Source organism: Mytilus californianus, unplaced genomic scaffold (genome assembly GCF_021869535.1).
Source record: "Mytilus californianus isolate M0D057914Y unplaced genomic scaffold, xbMytCali1.0.p SCAF_4, whole genome shotgun sequence".
NCBI lineage: Eukaryota > Metazoa > Mollusca > Bivalvia > Mytilida > Mytilidae > Mytilus > Mytilus californianus.
In genome coordinates, this window is record NW_026262690.1 from 101,272,165 (window position 1) to 101,295,303 (window position 23,139).

At 32.0% G+C, this 23,139-nt stretch overlaps 1 protein-coding gene and 1 long non-coding RNA gene across 2 annotated transcripts in view; one reads left to right on the forward strand and one right to left on the reverse strand.

Moving 5' to 3' along the window:
* The window catches only part of LOC127699036 (uncharacterized), a 316,114-nt gene that overhangs the window by 266,560 nt on the left and 26,415 nt on the right, over nt 1–23,139 (reverse strand). The window lies entirely within an intron of this gene.
* LOC127698929 (uncharacterized) overlaps nt 1–23,139 on the forward strand; it is a 500,671-nt gene that overhangs the window by 89,463 nt on the left and 388,069 nt on the right. Inside the window, exon 2 of the mRNA XM_052202662.1 lies at nt 14,325–14,393. Within this exon, the coding sequence (XP_052058622.1) occupies nt 14,325–14,393 (69 nt within the window). The remainder of the gene's footprint in view (nt 1–14,324; nt 14,394–23,139) is intronic.

The window sequence follows — 23,139 nt, forward strand, 5'->3', positions numbered from 1 at the left end:
AAGTAAATTCATAATATAGGCATATTTGTAATTTAAATTGTTTAGAAGTGCTTATTTTTACTCTTCGCAGTCATTGAAACTCATAGATCCTTGATAAATATTGTTGTTGGGGTGTTTTTGTCCTGTCGATAACCCAAAAGTAAGCCGCAACACCTGAATATGCTTTCTTGTGACTGCAGAATAAAAAATACAAGCTAGAAATACAAAATTACCTCAATAAATCTAACAATAGTGTGTTCTATCCTAAATATGTACTTAATATTCCATATTCACAGAAACAGCAGAATTTTTTAGTAAATTTGAGGCCCCAGTGGCAAAAAAGAGAAAAATGTCTACTCCCTGGGTCATAAAACAGGTAATTCAACCTGTAAATGCTATGATTTTATCATTTTAAAGTTCTTTTGTATAGAAAACAATAAATGTGCTCGGAAGTTATGTAAAAAAAAAGATGTAAGCAGTCAGTTCTATAAAACTTTTAGTGAATTCATACATCAGACTGGTAATTTCACACATACAACTTTTGCAAATATGGCTCTGTTTAAACACTTCTAGTTCATATATTACCTAAATTATAGTAGATATATGGCGAGAGATGATATTTTTGTGACAAGATTTCTAAAATGACCATTTGAGGCAGAAGCTGTAAACTTTTATTGATAAATAGGCATACAGTAAGATGTGGACTTGAACGTTGGAATGAATAACTACTAAACTTTACATTTATAGTATTCTGAAATGCTTTCAATTTGTTTCAGAACAGTTTCAAACAGGTTCTAGACATTATATGTCAGAAAACATGCACATAGGTTAATCTGACAATAATTAAAGTCTTGTTTTCAAATTCTTTAAAAATTGAAACAGGGGTAGGGGGTATAAAATGTACTGTAAAAGAAAAGCTGCAGTATAGGCAGTGATTTCTTTTGGGCTAACATTCTGATAAATAACTATTGTTTAGAGAAAAAGTGTTTTTCAAGATTTTTCTATTGCACTTTGAAAATACAGCTGTTCCACAAACCACGCCTCTTTTTGGGAGATATATAATATTCATAGATATTTTGTTTGTTATGATCTCTATGTTTCATCTCATAGAGACATTATAACTTGGGAATGTTACCAGTATATTTACACATGGTTGCAGTCAATTTTGAATTCTGAGGGTCACCTAAAGTTAAGGTAGGGGTAGTACAGAACTTACGTATAAGTTTAAACTGTTAGAAGTTCGGGGCATATAAATGTTGAAAATATGCCGCACAGCCCTATGTTTTGACATTTGAATAAAATAGAAGGGCATATCAACTTTCCATTCTAGGATATAATTTTTCACGAAACTTCATAGTAAAAGTGGCACAGTTTTAGCCGTAAACGGAGTTCCTATGGGAAATTGCATTGTCTATATTTACAGAAATGCAACCTATAAGCAAATATAAGTCACTGTACGGCCTTCGTCAATGAGAAAACTTCATATATAGCTATGAAAGGGCCCGACATGAAAAATGTGAAACAATTCAAACGAGAAAACTAACAAAATTATTTGCAACAATACAATTTACGAAAAACAAATATGAAAGACATAAACCAACGACAACCGAATCACAGGCTCATAACTTGGGACAGGCACATACAGAATGCGGCGGGGTTAAACATGTGTGTGTGGGCTCAACCTTCCCCTAACCTGGGACAGTGGTGGATGATTTGACAAGACTTACTTTTATATGTTTTTTTTTAAATTATAATCCAAGTCATGTCACTGATACTTAAGATCTCATTCTTCCCTCACATTGTCTTACTAGATATATATTGATAAGAGCAAACACCTTTTCAGTATCAATTTCTGTCAGATGATCAGGCATTAAAAAGTACCCTTTTTCATTGTTTTGTTTGATCAAAAAAAATATGTCTACACAAACACGGAATAACTTATTATGTATAATTGTGTCTTCTTTCTGTTAGAAACCATTTTCTTTCGGTTCCTCTAACCATTTTTTTTTAACTCTCGACATTTTCACATCAAAACTGTGTCCCAAAATTAACATTTTGTTTGTCTCTACAAAAGAAAATAAATATAAAAACCATTTTTAGTTTTTGTCACCAGCATATAAGACGAAAAAATATGTTGTTTGAAAAAAATGACATCATGGAAATATATATATTAATTTGTTAACCAACATTATATTTAAATTTCAAATAGTGGAATAGGACTAAGACGAAATGACTTTTCATGTTGATATGTCCTTTTCAAAATTTGTATAGATCAAGCTATATGTTTGAAAAGTTGAGTAAAGAATAATTTGGTATTTTCCGTTTCTTTTGTTTTTTTATATAGTTTGGAAGCACTTCAAACTAATAATGTGCGCAACATAAAGGCTTTTACAACACTACGAAATTACAATAAAAGAAGCATTCAATTCTTTTGATTAATAAAATTAATGATAACAGACTATATATCTGAACTGTAGACAAGTCCCTAATAATAAATGTGCTAGGTTTCCCTAGAGCATTGGATGTATGTCCAAAATGACATCTTATAAATACATGTTTTTGTTTTTCTTCAATTATAGTTTTCTTTTGGATTGCCTCCTTGGAATGGGTACATAAAATCTCTCCTCCCCTTTTTTACCCATATCAAGAAACAAACTCTCTGATTGATGCAACAATCTTACCTAGGTTGAAAATTGCCCCTTTTCACTAAATGTGTATGAAGTTAAAGATGAACTGCTATATGTACTTCACGGTTTAACTACAGATCAATTCCAGGCTTTATTCATAGCATACGACTGTTCGAGTGGTCCCAGTCACATAATTTGCCATTCAACTTAATTAATAACTCGTAAGCATAGCACGGACATGCATGAAAATTTATAACTACTGTTATTGAAATGTATGTTACAGTTTGTATTGTTATAACATCTTATCTTACCAAATTGAATAAGCTGTTTTTTCTTTCGCGGCCATGGAAGCCATGCTGTCGGGTGTTTTCCTAGTCTCGATTACCCAGACGCATATATAAATATATCGTCTGGGTTGATTAACAGGACTGGTCAGATATTTATAGGGGCGTAACTAACAATTAAATATAGAACATAATCTATAAATAGCACTTCCGTTATCCCCAAAATAAAAAAAAAAACAGTAAGCAGTGTACTAGTATATATGTGATTATTAAACTAACTGACATTCTTGTAGTGTGATGCCCAATGTGCATTTTTAATAGAGACATGATGTCAAATAAATAAAACGGCTTCAAATACCACTTTACACGTATTCTTGTCTCAGTGGTTGATATACATTATTTTTTTTAAATCTATAGTCAAAATAAAACTTTACACCGTACTTATTCAGTTTTCGGATATTATTTTTTGTCATGAATTTTATCTAAAAGACTTATCATTAACTACTTTTCTAGCTTTAATTTCTACCAAAACGATTATAAACTGTAATTAACGGTGATTTTTTTTACCTGAATTTTGTACACGTACATTTTTTGAAGAAGAAAAAACTGCAGGTCGTAGCCAGGGTCGATACAATCATACTCAACTTTAACAGTTACAATTCAAACAGAACGTCTACTTTAACAGTGCTTATTTGTTTTCAAGGGGGGTGGGGGTCGTACGAACCCCCCCCCCCCCTTCAGGCTACGGATGTGAACTGAATTGGTAAAATACATGATCCAAGTTTTCCAATATAGAACGTGAAATAGTCTATTCTTTATATTTTAGCACTCAATTGTTCCCCACTCTTTATATATGATCGCATGTTGTACACCATTTTTCTCATCTCTTTTTTTTTAAATTTTATAGCACACCATCATTCTCTATTCCTTTTTTATAAATCATAGCACACCATTATTCTATATTCTTTATATTATAGCACACCAATATTCTCTATTCTTTAAATTATAGCACACCATTGTTTTCTACATTTTATACCCAAAGCCGGGTGACTGGGGAACAGAAATATGGTCACTTTTGGTCTTCTTCCGACAGCTTCCGACCAGCAGTAAAACCCTTGCCAAAGTGGCGTTTGCTTGTGTTTATTTAGGGATTAAATCCGATTCCTCGTGTAGAGAGAGTACCACGCTTTCTGTGCGCTAGAGAGGGGTCCGTAGGCCTAATGACTGTTGTACTTAAAGCTAAATTTCTGCCCTATACAATATACTATAATTTCTCCGACCTGTATCCTAGTCCTATAACATAAGCCTTCGTAGGTTCATATCGTTTGCTTTGGACGTTTTTTATTGGATATTTTTTTTTTACTTTCAATGCCGACTAACCTATATCGCGGACGGCCTCTATTACAGGACCTCCCTATCATATTTATTATTAATTTCATTTCGTCCTGAACATGCATGAAATATTTATCACTAGACGATAACTAAGCACCCACCAAATTGGCACCAATCAATCTATTTTTATTTTATAGCACACCACGGTATTCTTTTATCTTCATACTAAAGAACACCATTATTTTCTATTCTTTATATTGTAGCACACCATTATTCTCTTTTCTTTTTTTTTATTTCCCTTTTCTCTAATTTTTTGTCCTTTTTTGCTCATTATTCTCATTTCTTAAAACTCCTGTTATAATTTATGCTGTCCTTTTTATATATTCTTTCAGATATCTGATACACTTACCGTACAAAAAATGTACACATATAGTTACTTCTATGTGAAGAAAACAAAACTATTTCGGAGCCTTTTATAGCTGACTATGCGGTATGGGCTTTGCTCATTGTTGAAGGCCATACGGTGACCTGTAGCTGTTAATTTCTGTATCATTTGGTCTCTCATTGGCAATTATACCACATCTTTTTTATATATTCTTACAAATACTTAGAACGCAATTTTAAAAATCACCAGAGTTCAAATGACGTATATATAAGCAAATATAGTAACTGTACAGCCTTCGTTATTGAGAAAAATTCCATACCATATAGTAAACTATCAAAGGGCCCGACATGAAAATTGTGATACAATGCAAACAAGAAAACTAACTCTTTAATTGTTTGTAAGATATTTAATTTGTTAATACAAATCCTAATGCTCTGACATGTCTGACAACAATCTTTTTCTTGTTTTTTGTTTTATAGACTTGATATACGTCGGTGTACCTTTTTTGGATATGCAGTTGCTGTCAAAATAATGTTTACCCAACATTCTTGGTACTGTGATTTATTTATATTGATTGATACCTCAGTTTTTTATAAATTTTTCTTTGAATTTTATTCTTATAAAATTGAAGCATGATATAATGAATATCCTGAACATTTTTCACATCAAATCTGTGTCCAGAAATCATCATTCGTGCGTCTCTACAAAAGAAAATAACTATTAAAATCATATTATTTTTTGGTCACAAAGGGTATGTACGAAAAAAGAATATATATTGTTTGAAAATAATTACATCATAGAAATATATTGTATACATTATTGTTAAGAGGAAAGCTGAATCCCACCTCCGGATAGTGGATTTTTCGCTGCGTTGAAGACCCATTGGTGGCATTCGGCTGTTTCCTGGTTTTTGGTGGGGTTGTTGTCTCTTTTGACCCATTCCCTGCATCTATTCTCTATCCAATACCTGCAGGTTTTTGTCATTGTTGAAGGCCATACAGTTGCCTTTAATTGCTCACATCTACTCCATTTAAATTTGGGTGGATAATTGTCTCATTGGCATTCATACCATATCTCCTTATTTTATAATTTTGACATTTTTGTACTTTTATGTTCACCTTTTGTTTAAGACTACATGATGACCTCTTGATGTCTACTTTTTGTTATTTATGTCATTGGGTTCATCGGTTGCTGCCTCATTGACACCTAACTTCTTTCATTGATGCTGAATCTTTTGTTTTACTGAGTATTATTTTGTGGGAAATTGCCTTTTCAGTGTTTTTCTTCATGACATGGTTTTGTCCAACATTAAAAAAATCAGGTTTAGATTGCCACTTGGTATCTTCCCTGCCAACAATTTTTTCGAAAAAACTACATTTTGTCCGTTTGGTATTTCCGTCTCTTTTTTATATAGTGTGGAAGCACTCCCTTCTTATAATGTGCACAACATCAACGTTTTACGACCCTATGAAATTACAAGAAAAAAAACATTCAATTCTTAGATTAACATATGATAAAAGGATATATATCTGACCTGTCCCAAATGTTACACGATAAATGTGCCAGCGTTTCCTAGAACATTGGGTGTATGTAAAAAATGGCATCTTATTAAGGTTCATGTGGACCCTTAGGATAAAATGGCTGCATTTTTACTTCAGAATTTACTCTGAGTACAGACAATCCTGCGCATCTAGAAAAGTTTTAAGGCATAGCATGCCCTAGATAAAAAAAATTCCTAATGCACCTTTTCTGTTTTTCTTCTACTTATGGTTTAGGATTGCGTTCCCTCCTTTGAATGGGTACATTGAATCTCTCCTCCCCTCTTTTTTTTTTTACAAATATCAAGATCCTAACTCTCTAATACAGATAGATGCAACAATCTAATATTGGATGATGTCATATTTCGGTGTCAATTAAGCTCCTTTTCGTCAAATATGTATGAAGTTAAAGATACTACATATAAATCCCAAAATGTATGTATAGCATGTACGACTGTTCGAGTGGTCCCAGCCAAAACAAAGTTTGCCATTCAATTGTAATTATTAACTCGTTTGCATAGCACGGACATGCATGAAAAAATATAACTACTCAATGTATTAGGTTGCATAGAAATTTATGTTACAGTTTCTATTGTTATAACATCTCACCAAGCTAGCTAGGTTGTCTTTGCTGTTATTTTCCTGTTCGGCCATGGAAGCCATGCGGTCTGGTGTTTTCCATGACTTGTATACGTCACAAAAAAAATAAAAATAGCTTTAAATGACGTCATTCGACCAGTCCTGTTTAATAAACAACTACAATCGAAACTTTCGGGCTTCTCAATTATATTATCGTAATGTCATTTCTTCCGAAGTCAATAACCAACTTCTTGGTTATTCGTCTTGGACATTATCCTTCAAAACAAGCTAAAAAAAGCCGATACTATTCCGATTGTCATATAATTACCAGTTTTATATCAGTTGTCATCCAGACGCTATACTTTGAAAAACAAAGCGGCTGGATGATCGAGACTAGTGTTTTCCATGTATAGCGTCACGGCAAATAATTAAAATTATTACATTGGTTGCAATGAATTACATTGATTTCCCAGTGAAATAAAAACCGATAATTTCACATGTGAAAAAACACCTCTGACGTCATACAACAATAGGCGTTGTGAAGACGTTGATAACGTCGGATCAAAACAAATTGTAAATGCGTAGAAAAAGATATAGTTCCTTACATTTTCTACATTAATTTCATAAAAAAAGCCATTTGCCAATGTAATAAAAAGAATAACTAATCAAAGAATTCAAATATCGAAAAATATTCAACTCGTGACCGAACAACACTAATAATTAACTCATGCGCTACGCGCATTCGTGAATTAATGTGTTGTGCGGTCACTCTTTAAATATTTTTCTCTATTTGAATTTTTCGATTAGTTATTCTATAAATAGCTTTAAACCACGTCATATCCAAAAACCAAGTTCTTGGTTAATTGTCTTGGACATTATCAATTTAAACTACCTAAAACGCCGATCTTATTCCATCTGTCATAAATTATCATCTCGATTTCATTTATCATTCAGACGCTATACTTTGAAACATTAAGCGGCTGGACGATCGAGACTACATGTACAGGTTACTTTTTAAAATGCACTCATACATTATATATATGTATCTTTTTTATTACCTTAAAAAATCACGCTTTTGTATTATTTCCTGTCATTCTAGGAACAAATTTTATATGGCTGTATGTTCCAGGAATCTATTTTTCCTTTATGAAGAAGGAATAAATTTCATGTAATATTAGAACTTTTGTAATAAACTATTTGTTCCATGTGGAACATATATTATACGGAACAAATATACAGTCACAAAACCACTTGACTATTTTGGATTTTTTTTTTAAATTTTAATCCGATGTCCATGTCGTTTGTTTTATTACGTGCCTCGCCTTAAAATGCATAGACCACAAGATAAAGGGATAGTATGGGTAAAAAATGGTCACGCTCTAATTTCCGATATTAAAAAAAGTTTTGACTCTTATATTTTTTATTTTTACACTTGTGCAAATAGATATATCCTATTTTTTTGGTGAACAATATAGTTGGCATGTGGTTTTTGTTATGGGATATTGTTATATTAATCGAAGTATGAGGCACTTTTTAAACAAAACATAAAATTGATACTAAGAAACAATTCTATATATTTCACGAATGTTATGAGACAACTGAAAACAAGCTGTCTACATATATCCGGATAATTTGAAAAAGGCCAGCGACCCATCACTCAAGTACACTGTATTGGCTTCGTCCAACATGAATGTATCTTGTTTTACAAATAACTGGTGCATACTTACAGTGTGTTTTAAAAATAAACTATTCACATGGATAAAACAATGTTGCTGATTTTGGCTAGGTTTTCAGTAGATGTTTAGTTAGTCGTGATTTAAACTCCTCACTGCACTCAACATCTAACAGCTTGTCTGGTTATTAGTTCCATTCTCTGATTGTGCGTGTAAAAAGCTGTTTATATACGACCGAAAAAATTTTGTGGTCGTATAATGTTATGACGTTGTCAGCGTCGTCGTCGTCCGAAGACATTTGGTTTCCAGACAATAACTTGTGAATACGTGTATATATCTCTATGAAATTGTACCAGAAGGTTCCATACTTCAAAAGGAAGGTTTGGATTGATTTTAGGGGTTATGGCCCTAAACTGTGTAGGAATTATGGGCCAAAATGGGGCAAAAAAAAAACTATGAATTTCTGGTTTCTGGACAACAACTTGAGTATAAGTCTATGGATCTCTATGAGGTTGTACCACAAGGTTCCATACCAAAAAAGGAAGATTGGGATTGATTTTGGGGGTTATGGTCGAAACAGTTTAGGAAAAAGTGTCCAAAAACAATACTTTTACTAATACTTTGTATAAATTGCTTATTTCTTGACCAATTTCAATGTGGTTTAATTCAAAGTCTTGAATTCTTTAATTTGCTGATTCTAACTGTGTATTTAAATTTTATATTTGGGTCCGGTTTTTAACCGGATTTTCGAAGGAAATATCGGTTATTAAAATGGGGATGTACGGCGGGCGGCTGGGCGGGCTGACGGGCGGCTGCCAAACAGTGTCAGCACAATAACATGAAAACGCTTTAACAATTTTTTTTTCAAATTTAAATATGTTGTTTCCTGGGACTTAATGAAGGTCTAGTTCAATTTACAAGATTTTAATATATCTCCTTTGTGAGTTATCGCCATTTTTAATATCCAAAAGTGGAATTTTTAAATATTTTACTCTTGTTATCATGTTATGATTTGTCTTATCTCACAATAAAAATTGGACTGACAGATTTATTTGAAAATTATCTATTTCCTAAGTGGTAATGATTATAAGCTATATCATTAGACATATTGAAGATTATTACATTATTAATTATTATATATGCAATGTTAGAGTACTATGTTAAACCATAGTTATGTTCAATTAGATATTAGAAATATTATAGCATATGATAATGATTTATTTTCATTATTAATTAGATCTTGGAAATATTTTAGCATATGAGTTGGAGTGACAGATTTATTTGAAAATTTTCTGTTTTCTGATAAGATCTGTAGGACTGTATATATAAAGTTTGAAACTTTCTAGTAGGACTGTATAAATGAAGTTTGGAATTAACTGTTCATTATTAGACATTTTGTAGATAATTAAGTGTCCCTTAATCATATATATTCTTACCCCTACCCCCCTTCAATTTGATAATGTGCTTTTATCTTGTAAACGGTCGAGATCCCCACCCCTAAACCATATATATTCTTGTATGGGACAATAAAACAAATCAAATGAAATATTGGGATAGTCCTCGGGTTCACACCTACCCTCCTTTTTTTTGAAAACTTGTAAATGTGCAAGCTCCCCACCCTGAAACCATATATATTCTTGTATGTTACAAATCAAATGAAATAAAAAGTGAGTCCCCTGGGGTCACCTCCAGCGTGTCTGTTTGAGAACTTGTAAACGGTCGAGATCCCCACCCCTAAACCATATATATTCTTGTATGGGACAATAAAAGAAATCAAATGAAATATAGGGGAAGTCCATTGTGGTAACCCCCACTCCCTTCTGTTTGAGAAATTGTAAACGGTTGAGATCCCCACCCCTAAACCATATTTATTCTTGTATTTGACAATAAAACAAATCAAACGAAATTTAGGGGAAGTCCACGAGGGTAAACCCCACCCCCTTCTTTTTGAAAACTTGTAAACGGTTGAGATCGCCAACCCTAAACCATATATAATCTTTTATGGGACAATAAAACAAATCAAATGAAATAAAAGGTGAGTCCCCTGGGGTAACCCCCACCCCTTTTTTTTTAAACTTTTAAACAGTCAAGATCTCCACCCTGAAACCATTTTTCTTCTTGTATATTACAATAAAACAAATCAAATGAAATAAAATTCGAGTCCCCTGGGGTCTCTTTTGTGATTGAGTTATTTTCCTTTGAACAGAAATTGTTAATTATATACATAAAGTTTGATTACACTAAGCCTTTATAGATAACTTTCACCTGTTTATATGTCCTGTAATCAGTTTACTAAACATATGGTTGATGTCTTATCTTGAGTGACAGATTTATTTGAAAATTTTCTGTTTTCTAAGTGTTGATGATTAAAAGCTATATAGTAGTAAATATAGTTAGAACTTTACTGTTCATTATTAGACATTTTGAAGATAATTACATAATTAAGTTTTATAGATTTTTAAAAGACATTGTATTAATGATAAATAAAATTTTTGATTTTTTTTTCTTTACTTTGGTAAATTGTAAATTGTTTGTTATTCTGTAAAAACTAATTTTCTGAATGCAATATATATTTTTTTGATTAGGTGAACTCCTTTTAAAACTTAGCTTATATTGTCTATTAATAAACATATATTTAGATTTCTGATTTTGGGCGCAGTTTTCAAGTTGGTCCAAATCAGGGTCCAAAATTAAACTGTGTTTGATTTCAACATAAATTGAATATATATAGGGTTCTTTGAAATGCTGAATCTAAACCTGTATTTATTTTCATTATTAGTTAGGTAATACCACATCGAGGTACTAAGGGGAACTTTTGTTAAATCAACAATTGAATTCTTGGATTCTTTGATATGCTGATTTTAACAATGTTTGAGTGTTAAATCATATCTAATTTAAGAGAACTTAGTCATCACTGGTTGTTGTTATTATAATTTGAAAAATTACATCATATCTAATTTTATAGATCTTAATCACTTTATTCATTATAATCATATATATTTATCAAGTTTGAGTTATTTCCCTTTGCACAGAAAATATATGGATAAAATTAAATTGTGTTTCATTTCAACTTAATTTAAATATATATAGGGTTCTTTCAAATGCTGAATCTAAACCTGTATTTAAATATTAGATTTTTGGGCCCAGTTTTCAAGTTGGTCCAAATCAGGGTCCAAAATTGAATTTTTGTGGTTCCTTGAAATGCTGAATCTTACCATGTATTGAGAGATTTTGGATTGTGAGCTACTTTATCAAATTGGTCCACATTGTGGTCCAAAGGGTCCTAATTAAACTTTTGTTTGATTTCATTAAAAAATTAATTTTTGGAGTTCTTTGATATGCTGATTCCGACAATGTACTTAGATTTTGGATATTGGACCATAGTAGGTAATTAAATAAATGTCCAATTTCAAATATTTCAGTTCTTTGACCACATTCATTTTGTGTCACAAACCTATGCTGTGTCAAATATTCAACCATAATCCAAATTCAGAGCAGTTTTAAGCTTAAATGAAGTGTCCATAATTGCTTAACTGTTCAGGGTTTGACCTCTGCAGGAAAATCCGGTTTGCTGTCACTCTGACAGCCTCTTGTTTTAATTGGTCCACATTAAGGTCCGAAGGGTAAAAAATGAAACTTTATTTGATTTAAAAAAAAAAATGAAATATTTTGGTTCTTTGATATGCTGAATCTAACCGTGATTTTGGATTTTTGGACCCCGTTATCAAATTGGTCAACATTGAGGTCCAAAGGGTTCAGAATTAAACTTTGTTTGATTTCCATCAAAAGTTGAATTCGTGGGGTTCTTTGATATGGTGATTCTAACAGTGTATTTAAATTTTGGATATTGGACCATAATAGGTAAATGTCCAATTTGAAATTTTTAAGTTCTTAGACCACATTCATTCTGTGTCAGAAACTATGCTATGTCAAATATTTAATCACAATCCAAATTCAGAGCTGTATTGCACAATTAATAGAAATTGTAAGTAGAGTCATAGTTAAAAATAGATACAGCATCAAATCTAATTTTAGAGAAGAAATTATATATAAATATAGTTTGAAATTTACTGTTCATTATTAGATATTTAAAAAAGAAATTACAGGTAAGTTTTATAGATTTTAAAAGACTGTGCATTAATGATATTATGGAAATTGTTTTTTTTTCATTTTTTTTGTAAATTTTTTGAAGAACTTCGTGGTAGGTTTATTTTTTATTCTGTACAAATTTTCAGAATGCTATATATACAATATTAGGTCAATGTCAGAAAATATAAAAAAAAAATTGTATGAGGCTGAGAAACTGGGGAAATGCGAGGTTTTACCGAGCCCTTCCCCAGTTTTGTGCCGAATACAAAAAAAGTTTATATTTTTCTGACCTTGACCTAATATTGTTTTTACTCTGCAACTTAAATTAATACATTGATAGCTATTTAAATTGTAACACAAATTTCAAACTAATTTTCATCCCTTAATGAACCCCTGATTGTGGGAAAAGTGATCCATGATGAAATTGACATTGCACAAAATATAGCTTTGCTACTATATTTAGGAAATAAACACAACTAGTTGCAGTATAAAAATATATAAATTTTTTTGATGAAACGAACCCCTTTTAAAGCTTAGCTGATATTGTCCATTAATAGATAAATAAATTAAATTCTTGGTGTATTTTGGATTTGCTGAATCTAACCGTGTATTTAAATTTGGATATTGGACCATAATACATGTAGGTAAATAAAAAAAAAGTCCAATTTCATTTTTTTTAGTTCTTTGACCACAATTCATTCTGTGTCAGAAACCTATGCTGTGTGGGATATTTAATTACAATCCATATTCAGAGCTGTATCAAGCTTGAATGTGGTGTCCATACTTGACCCAACTGTTCACAGTTCGACCTCTGCAGTACGGTATCAAGTTGCGCCCAATGAAGCATTTTATAGTATACATCTATATGTGTCTGCAGTTGAATGTAACTGTCCAGATGGTACTGGTAGGTTTGATGATATATGGCGGAATGATAGTGCTGTGTGGATGCACTAGAATGTGTCACTGTGCCTGTGGTGTATGCCCTTATATTTTACAGTTAGGGGTTTAAGCTTGTGAGAAGGCTATCCATATCTTTTATTAGAAAAACCAAAATAAATATTATTGTTATACACATATATACATTCAAGGTCCTACGATCTGTCGATACCTATATTTTGGCATTGACTAATGTCATGTTTTTCTCTGTCGACTGTTAATGACGTCTATGCACTAAATCCATTGGATGTTGGATGTGTACTGATTGATATTTAGTCATATTGTAGAAACATGATTTGTTTATTAGTTGTTATTCGCTTTGAACTAGATTTTAGTTACTGCGAGTTCTCTCAGATATATACTTTGTATATTTTGTGTTTATGTAGGGTTTTTTTTATGTTTAGTTTCAATCTGTTGAGTTAAGCCTTTTTCAACTGATTTTTATAGTTTGTTCTTATGTTGTACTGTTACACCACTGTCCCAGGTTAGGGGAGAGTCTGGTGCCCACAAACATGGTTAACACCGCCACATTCGGTATGTGACCCAAGTCAGGCGTCTGTAATTCAGTGGTTGTTGTTTGCCGCTGTATATCATCTTTAGTTTTCTTTAATTGCTTTGTACATAAATCAGTCCGTTCGTTTTCTCGTTTGAATTATTTTACATGTGTTGTTTCGGGACCTTTTATACCTAACTACGCGGTTTGGGTTTTGCTCATTGTTGAAGGACGTTCGGTGACTTATAGTTGTTAATTTCTACGTCATTTGGTCTCTGGTGGAGAGTTGTCTCATTGGCAATCAGACCACTTCTTCTTATCTTTATATTTCTTTATAATTTGTAAAGGTGCGTGCAAAGATTTAGTTTTTAGCATGTGACATGATAAGAGTATCTTCTTATTTTTGCAGGAAGCCTGTGCTAGTTTTTGTATACCTCAAAACCTGTACAGATTTTGGATAGCGAATTGTGACGAGCCTGTAAGTGTAAAATATAAATATTGTATCTTTTTTATACAAATGCTAGAAAAATAACTTTAATTTTATATTATCCTCATTAAATTTGATTGAACAGATTGTTATTCATACAAATAGGGTAGGAGTTTGGCCGGACAACGGTGTCAATAGACATCACAGTTTCAATCAAATGTACGAACATAAATTACGCTATCACGTCAATAATTAAAAAAAAAGCTATTTACATGTGCTCCAAAAGAGCTGGTAATTTCCATGTTTAAAAAAATAGATAAATTAATAACTATTTTGTTAAAAGCTTAGTTTATCGTCCTACTAATTTCAATTTCTAATGTGCCGGTGTAACAGTTTCAAAACTGTACTCTCTAGAGTGTTTTGAAACTTAGGTTTATGACACTCCCCTCTAGTTCCAAAACACTCACCTTTGATAACTGTGTATGGATGCAATTTTTATTGTTTTTGTATTGTTAAAGGGATAAATACAAATGATATAGAATTAATTTTTCCATTTACTCTTAATGTATTTTTATTTCGGATCTTAATTAGTTTATTTAGCTGGAAAAGGCATTGCCTGTTTATTTGTTGTTTGTGTATATCCCTTGAAAAGCCCGCTCAACCCACAAAGCATATGTTGTTTACACCACCAATCAAAATGCATTTTTATTTCCTTGTGACTTGAAAACATTATATTAAAGATGACAAAACATTTTTAGTTGCTAAACAACATTTAAATACAAGGGGAGCTCCGGAGGTTGATAATCAGAGGGACGTTTTTGTCTGTAATGGTAAAAATCTCAAAATCATACCGAATCCCGAGGAGCAATTAATGAAAAGTTTGTAACGGTGGGTAGGTAAAATCTGGATCGGAATCTCTCCGGGCACTCCAGCTTCTTACACCAATAGTGCTGAAAGAGGCGTTAAACACCAATCAATCAATCAATACAATTTCTGTTAAAAATGAAACAATTATTTGAAATGGAATAATATTAAATAAATCAGACATATTATTAACATTCAAATGTTTTCTTCGAATATCGGAAAAGTCTATACATTCTATTAAAACATGTTTAATTGTATACTTGCAATCGCAAGGTATAGATTGTGATTGAATTTCATTTTTAAAAGATACTCGTGTGTTATTCTCGTGTGACCGATACGGCATCGAGAAATAACACACTGATCTTTCCTGCATATAAAAATGCTTTAAGGTTTGCATATATTTGGTTTTATTACATGCAATTTATTGTCGTTCCTTTTACTCCATGCATTTTCCATTGATTAAAACATATTCCCTTTTATTAGATTTGAAATCAGTATATGGTATTTCTCACATTTAGATTTGGGGTGTTCAGTGCATTTTTTGCTTCCTGATCTACAACTGTTTTCGTGGATGCCGGTATGACTTGGCACCCACAGAAATATAATTTCTTTATCGAGAATATTCAATTTTTTCATTACGTAAAGGATTTTTAGAATTAACGTTTTTTTTAATTTTGGTATTGTGTATTGCATGATGACATGATAGCGAGTCAGAACACATGATAAATTTTGATTTGTCATAAGTAGCAATAAACTGCAAGGCAAGAATTATTGCCTTAGATTCTACAGTAAAAATGGATGCAGTAGGAGGTAAGCGGAGAGTTGCAGTTCGGTCACCAAGGACAGTAGCAGATAACACTCTGTCTCCATCCTTCGATCCATCAGTATAAGCAGTTGAAAAATCAGATTTGTTGGATTTTATTTCAGCATAATGGTGCTGAATTAAAAGAGGATTTATTTCAGCTTTATTGTATTGACGGAGATCAAATATAATTGTTGGCAGTCTAAAGTCTAAATTCTTTTGCGGACTCCTTGCAGTCAACCTGCATCATCCTAGGCATCATCCATCTTCATTTCTGTAATTGCAAATGCATATAATTCCTAGTGGAGGAGAAAAGCTTTTCCTGTATCTTCCTATCTCCTAATTAAAGATAGCTAGATGCTTGTCTTCTCATTGTTCACGTGAGACTACATGCTTGGGGCTCATAACTGCTTTTGGTAATTCGGCCATCAGGTGAAATCTGAAATTTTGAATGACGTTAACAAACGTCATGTGTCACCATAGCGATAACCTCACATTAACTCCACTTTACGTTCACATATAAGGCGAGGCTATTGATCCGGTTTCGCTCCACATTAACTCCACCTAAAAGGAGGGGTAATTTTAATTCGGGTTCGCCCCGGGTTAAGACGTTCACAATTTAACCGGGTCCAAACCGGATTAAAACGTCATAGTGTGAACGTGGTAGTATTTATGCATCAAGAAAGGGTCAAATAGAAAATAGACCGAATACCGTAACATTAAATATGCGCTTCTAACAAAAAACTATGTGAAATGTGTAAACTAAAGAAACAGAGCATTTTTCCTTAATTGCAAGAAATATAACACAGTAAGGTCTTCTTTAATAGACAACCTGAAAAAAAATTACAAATACCTGGTACAGAATTTATTTAATAAAAATTGGTTTTAATCTTAACAAAAATGGTATCTTCAGTGCTTGTATCGATGATAACGAGTCTACAAAAATCACAACGTTATAGGGTTCACACATCAAAATAGACAAGTGTAACTTAAATCCCTTATTGATTTTCAATTCTAGTATAACAAAGACGCAACTCGCATTGTAGGTGTTTATGTATGACTTTTTACCAATCGGTGAATACTTTTAAATGATGGTTATACTTAGTTTCTATCTTAAACTTTGCTTCATTTTTTATCAGGTGTGGTAAATCTTTTTTTAGAGTTGAAATCTTGTAAATACGTATTAACTATAGGTACTTTAAAATGCCATGGTGATGTTTGACTTTCTTCTGATTGCGCCGTTTGGTGGCCGCCATAATTTCTTATTATTCTTTATATATGATTGCTTTTTTTTCATAAAAAAAAAAAAAGAAGAAAAACCAATTGTTCAGAGAACAATAGGTCTTTCCACCCAAATTCACTTAAGATAAGAAAATTTGGATAAAAAATAGTATGTTAGGTGTATAAAGATAGCCTATCTCACATTGATTCCGAAAATACAATGTTTTGCTGGTGGACTATCAGACCCGAGGGTATTATCAGCTCAGTAGTCAGTACTTCGGTCCTGACATGATTTATAACAAACCTTTTTTAAATTGTTCGTTTATAAATTTTGAAATTATTTAGAAACTAAGGTTTCAACTCCATCAGGCAAAGTTGATCTTAGATAGATTTGGCTATTTTTTAGGTCCTTTTTGATCATATAGCTCTTCAACTGATTCTGTTCTTATACATCCTTGGCTTTCAAATATTTGGCATTGAGCGTTCCTGATGAAGGTAAATTCAGAAAAGCGCTTCGGACGCATGACATTTATAACGTGTTGTTTTAATTTTTTAAGGCACGTTTTCATTAATTAAGGGAGATAATAGGCCATTCCGGTTTTATCAGTTACTTTCGGTGTCAAATAATAGCTTATCTACGCTTATTCCAAAAATATATGGTTTCTATTTACTTTTGCTTGAAATAAGGGAGATAAGTTGCTACTTCCGGTTTACAAAATGTCACTTCACACTGATTAAAAAATATATAGTTCAAAATACTTTTAATAGAAATTAGTGCAGCAAAGGGATACTTCATTAGGTCATTCCAGCTGAACTTTTCCAGGTCATATTTCTACTTACCGAATTAATAAGACCCAAATGACTTAATTATGTATAAACATAAATTTATATTTAATGTCAAAATCTAAAACGTGAAATTTAGCTTTGACCTTGAGCTAAATTTCAAGGTCATAAAGCACGGACCTCTAGTCAAAATACCCTTAGTCTCTTCTACATATGGTTAAGGAGTTATATCAAAATACAGACAATTTTAAACATAAGAGAGGAGAGAACTCCCATTAAATGTCAACACATCCTTTTAACCAAAATACATATGTTACGACAAGTCGCAACTAAATGTTTAATAAAAATATTTTGTCGTTATATAGTACGGTTTCAGAGGAGAAGCTATGATAAGCCAAAATCAAAATTAAGAACATTACCTTGACCTTTGACCTCATTTTCTTTTTGGTGGACCAAGGACCTGAAATCAAAAGTCCATAGGTCTCTATCACTTATGGTTTACCAGCAACAAATATACATCACTTACATCTAATAACTCTCACATGTAATCTCTGTATCGCTTTTGTCAACATTTTACAAAAAATTCTCTTACGGAAGCGAAGTAGTAGAGATAACAAGTAAAACAGTGTTTAGGGAGATAACTCCTACAAAGAACAGTGTTCGGTTAAACAGTGTCAGTTTCAAATGCGTATAAACTGTTCAATATCATATATCTACAACTCCTCGCAAGAAATAAAAGTGGCAGAAAAAAAAATGGTTTGTATATACTTTTGTCTGAAATAAGGGAGATAATTTGCTACTTTCGGTTTAGAAAATGTTACTTCCCGTCTCATATGATAGCTTATTTCACACTGATTCCAAAAATATATGGTTTCCATATACTTTTGCCTGAAACTAGGGAGGTACTTTGCAACTTACAGTTCAGAAAATTTCACTTCCTGTCTCTTATGATAACTTTATTCACATAGATTTCAAAAATATATGTTTTATAGATATAAGAAGATGTGGTATGAGTGCCAATGAGACAACTCTCCATCCAAGTCAAAATTTAAAAAAGTAAACCATTATAGGTCAAAGTACGGTCTTCAACACGGAGCCTTGGCTCACACCGAACAGTAAGCTATAAAGGGCCCCAAAAATTACTATTGTAAAACCATTCAAACGGGAAAACAAACGGTCTAATCTATATAAAAAACGAGAAACGAGAAACACTTATGAACCACATCAACAAACGACAACTACTGAACATCAGATTCCTGACTTAGGACAGGTGCAAACAAATGCAGCGGGTTTAAACGTTTTAATGGTACCAAACCTTCACCCTTTTTCTGAAACAATAGTGTAACATCACAACATAGAAAGACACACTATAAAATATCAACTGAAATAGTTTAACTCAATCAAAGGACATATTAACACCAATGAACATACAATGAACAAATAAATTTGACCTATGATACAATGCAAATACAAAATAAATAATCTAAGGGAAGAATAATAAAAGTAACATGTTATATCGTTATGAAATGTTAAACAATTTAAGAAAAACAATATGCTCGAATAAAAATATCAGCCATTTGCAATTATTTTAAACACAGGTAAATGAAAATAATTTTGTTGTTAGGTATACGTGTACAGTTCCAATAGAGAAAGGAAATATTTTTACAAAATAAATAATTTTGATGTTCATAGTACGAAGTGAAAATTTATAGTAATACCAAACACTTATCAAAGCTGGTATATAGACCAGATATAACCCTGAATAACATTAAATAACAAAAAAGCATTACAATTAGTATCAACAGGTCAAATAAACAAGAAAGTACGATTTGAGAGTACTCGCAGTTACTGACAGCTAGTTAAAAGCCAAAACAATTAATAATAAAAAATCATGCATCATAGACTAAAATCAACTTAAACACATCCCAGGGATTTAGTATTTTAACGTCATGGACAGTCAAAGAAGACATGACTTGTGCAATGACAAAAATAAATGTATCGACAGACAGTAAGATAGTTAGGGGTTTAACCTCTTTATAGATCAAAATGAACGTGGGTGTGTCTTTATACATCCCGTTTGAAAAGAATACAAATTTAGTTATGTTTTAATTTGCTGATGACAAAATCGATATTAGTGCCAATGTAAACTATATTCAAAGATCTAATTACAACATTGGTAAGATAACCTATACTAATAAGTTTGTTTAAAGGTTCGATGAGTTTACACGGATCACATAGTGATTTCCGCGCTTTAAGTACAATATTACCGTAAAATTTAGGATGTGAAATACCAATTTTAATCAGTTTTCTACAGGTACAGCCAAATTTACTAATCAAATCTTTGTATCTATGAAAGAATTTAGTAAAAGTTTTACGTAATTTATGGTAACGAAATCCCTGACTTAATAATTTACCAGTGATGCATTGATTACGTTCGTTAAAATATATGACATCACTACACACACGGGCATAACGAACGAGTTGGGATATATAAACACCGTATGATGGAGCCAAAGGAACATCGCCGTCTAAAAAAGGAAAATTAGCAATAGGGAATGAAAAGTCGTCTCTTTTGTCGTAAATTTTAGTATGGAGTTTTCCTTTAGAGATTGAAATGTCCAAATCCAGAAAAGGACAACTACTGCTATTTATGTTAGATTTAGTTAAAGTAAGTTCTTTTGGGTTAATTTCGGTAGTATATTTAGAGAACTCTGGATTGTTTAACGAAAAAATAACGGAAGGTATTGTTGAAAGTATCAACCAAATGTAACAATGACGTGTCTTTACTATGTTTGGTCATAAACTGAGATTCATAGCATACAGGAATAAATCTGCTATTAAAGGGGCGCAATTAGTGCCCATAGGAATACCTACTACTTGTCGATACACTTTATCGCCGAAACGTACATATATGTTGTCCAGGAGAAAATTTAAAGCTTCAATCATATCTTCACATTTCCAGTAAGTGTATCTAGCATACTTTCCTTTTTCTTTACAGAAAAAGGCTTTAAACGAGTTACAGCAAATAAATTTGTAATGAGATTTTTCAAAAGACCATTTAATTAAATATGAAAACTTTTTCTTGATAAGATTGTGTGGAAGTGTAGTATAGAGAGTAGAAAAATCATAACTGTCAACAGAATTAAAAGGACCATCAAAAGCATGTATTTTATCTAAAACCTCTAAAGATTTTTTAACACTCCAAAAATAATTAATACCATTATTTTCATAAGCTTTATTACAAAAGTTAATAACAAGTTCTTTGATAGTAGTAAGGGAGGTAGTTAGAAGCACTGATAGATTGGTAGTAGAACACTTACTAGATGCGGAGATGAAACGGAATTTAAATGGTTTTTTGTGCAAGATAGGTTTTGTTTACTAATAAAAAAAATATATGGTTTCGGGGTACTTTTCCATGAAAAAAGTGCAAAAATGGCTACTTACGGTTTACTGCAGGTCACTTCGCGTTGACCTTCTTCAAGGTCACATGTCAGCAACCCAATGTAAAAGACCCTATGACTTAATCATGTCCTAATTCAAACAAAATGGGAAAATTTGTATAGCGAGTATATAAATTGGGAAAAAAATTGGCTAAATCTCAGTAAAATGGATATTAATAGAAAAGTTAAAGATTTTCAATGGAAATGTATACATAGGATAATATATATGTCAAACGGAAAATGTCACTTATGTGATGAAAATAATAATATTGAAACTCTTGAGCATTTATTTTATCAATGTAACAATGTTAAACCACTGATTGAGTGTCAGAACTTTACAACTTTGTAATTAACGAGGCCCTCGTTGAAAAAGATATTCTATGAGGAATCTGTACTGATAATTCTAATAATACAATTGTTAACGCAATAATACTTTATTTTAAATGGGCTATTTGGAAAATACGTAATAAATGCAAATTCGATAAAATTAAACTGAATATGCAGTCTATACAGGCTTTGCTGAAATTGCACATGAAAAACGAATTAAAATACTCTTGCTACGCTCAGATTTAAAGTATATATGCAGAGCAAAAGTTGAACTCTTTATCGAAATAATATAGGAAAATATACTTAGTTCTACTGCTCTAAACTAAAGGTGTGTTAATGTAATAATATTATTGAATCAATGGGTAAACTTGGTGAATAATATTTAGCTATTTTTGACAGAAAGAAAACTAATATTTTTATTGTAATCGACATTTGAATCTATGTTTGTGCATATTATATATATTAGTAAATTACCACATATATCATACTTCATGCTTCATACTGCTTTAGTATTTACCACATGTGCTTTATCCTTTTATAATCCATACGTATATAACAATATAATTTCTAATTTTGTCAATCACATCAATAATTTACAATTCAATTAATAACTCTAATTTTTATCAATCAAATATATAGTTTTAATGTAATATCAACACATGCATTGTCGACTTCGGTTTGATTAACTCGGGTTACTCGGGTAAAACTTTTTCATAACTGCGCAAGCGCACTAGACAGTCAAATCGAACATTAACTTACAAGTCGAGTAAACTCTTCAAACCCTTCAAAATGGCAAATTACATGGAAGAAATATTAGACGACAATAACATTATATTGAATATCTATAGAAAAAAAGCTGACCTGATATCAATTCTGTTAAATTACATTCACAGAAGACATGTGCTGCGTGTGACAAATTTTACGGAAACGATTGTTCCTCAGTTTTCATCCCAGGACTTCCGTATGCATTTTAGGGTTGCACGCACAACATATGAAATTATTCTGCAAATAATTGAACCACATTTAACATCAGACTATGCTTGTGGCAAGGAACAAATTCCACCAGAAAAACAATTACTACTGTTTATATGGTATATCTCGAATCAGGAGTCGATGCGAGAAGCAACCAATTTATTTGGCATATCGAAAACCACCGTTCATGGGACTGTATTGAACGTTTGTCACGTATTTAATCAGACGTTTAAAAACGTAAGTATTCATAACAGACCCAGTATTTTGTAATGATCTTAAACGAAAGACAGTTGAATCTATATAATTGAGGGGGGGGGGGGGGGGGGGGGGCAGGGGGAGGGGTCATCCCGAATTCCCGAAAAATTAAACATTCATTCTCCATAACACT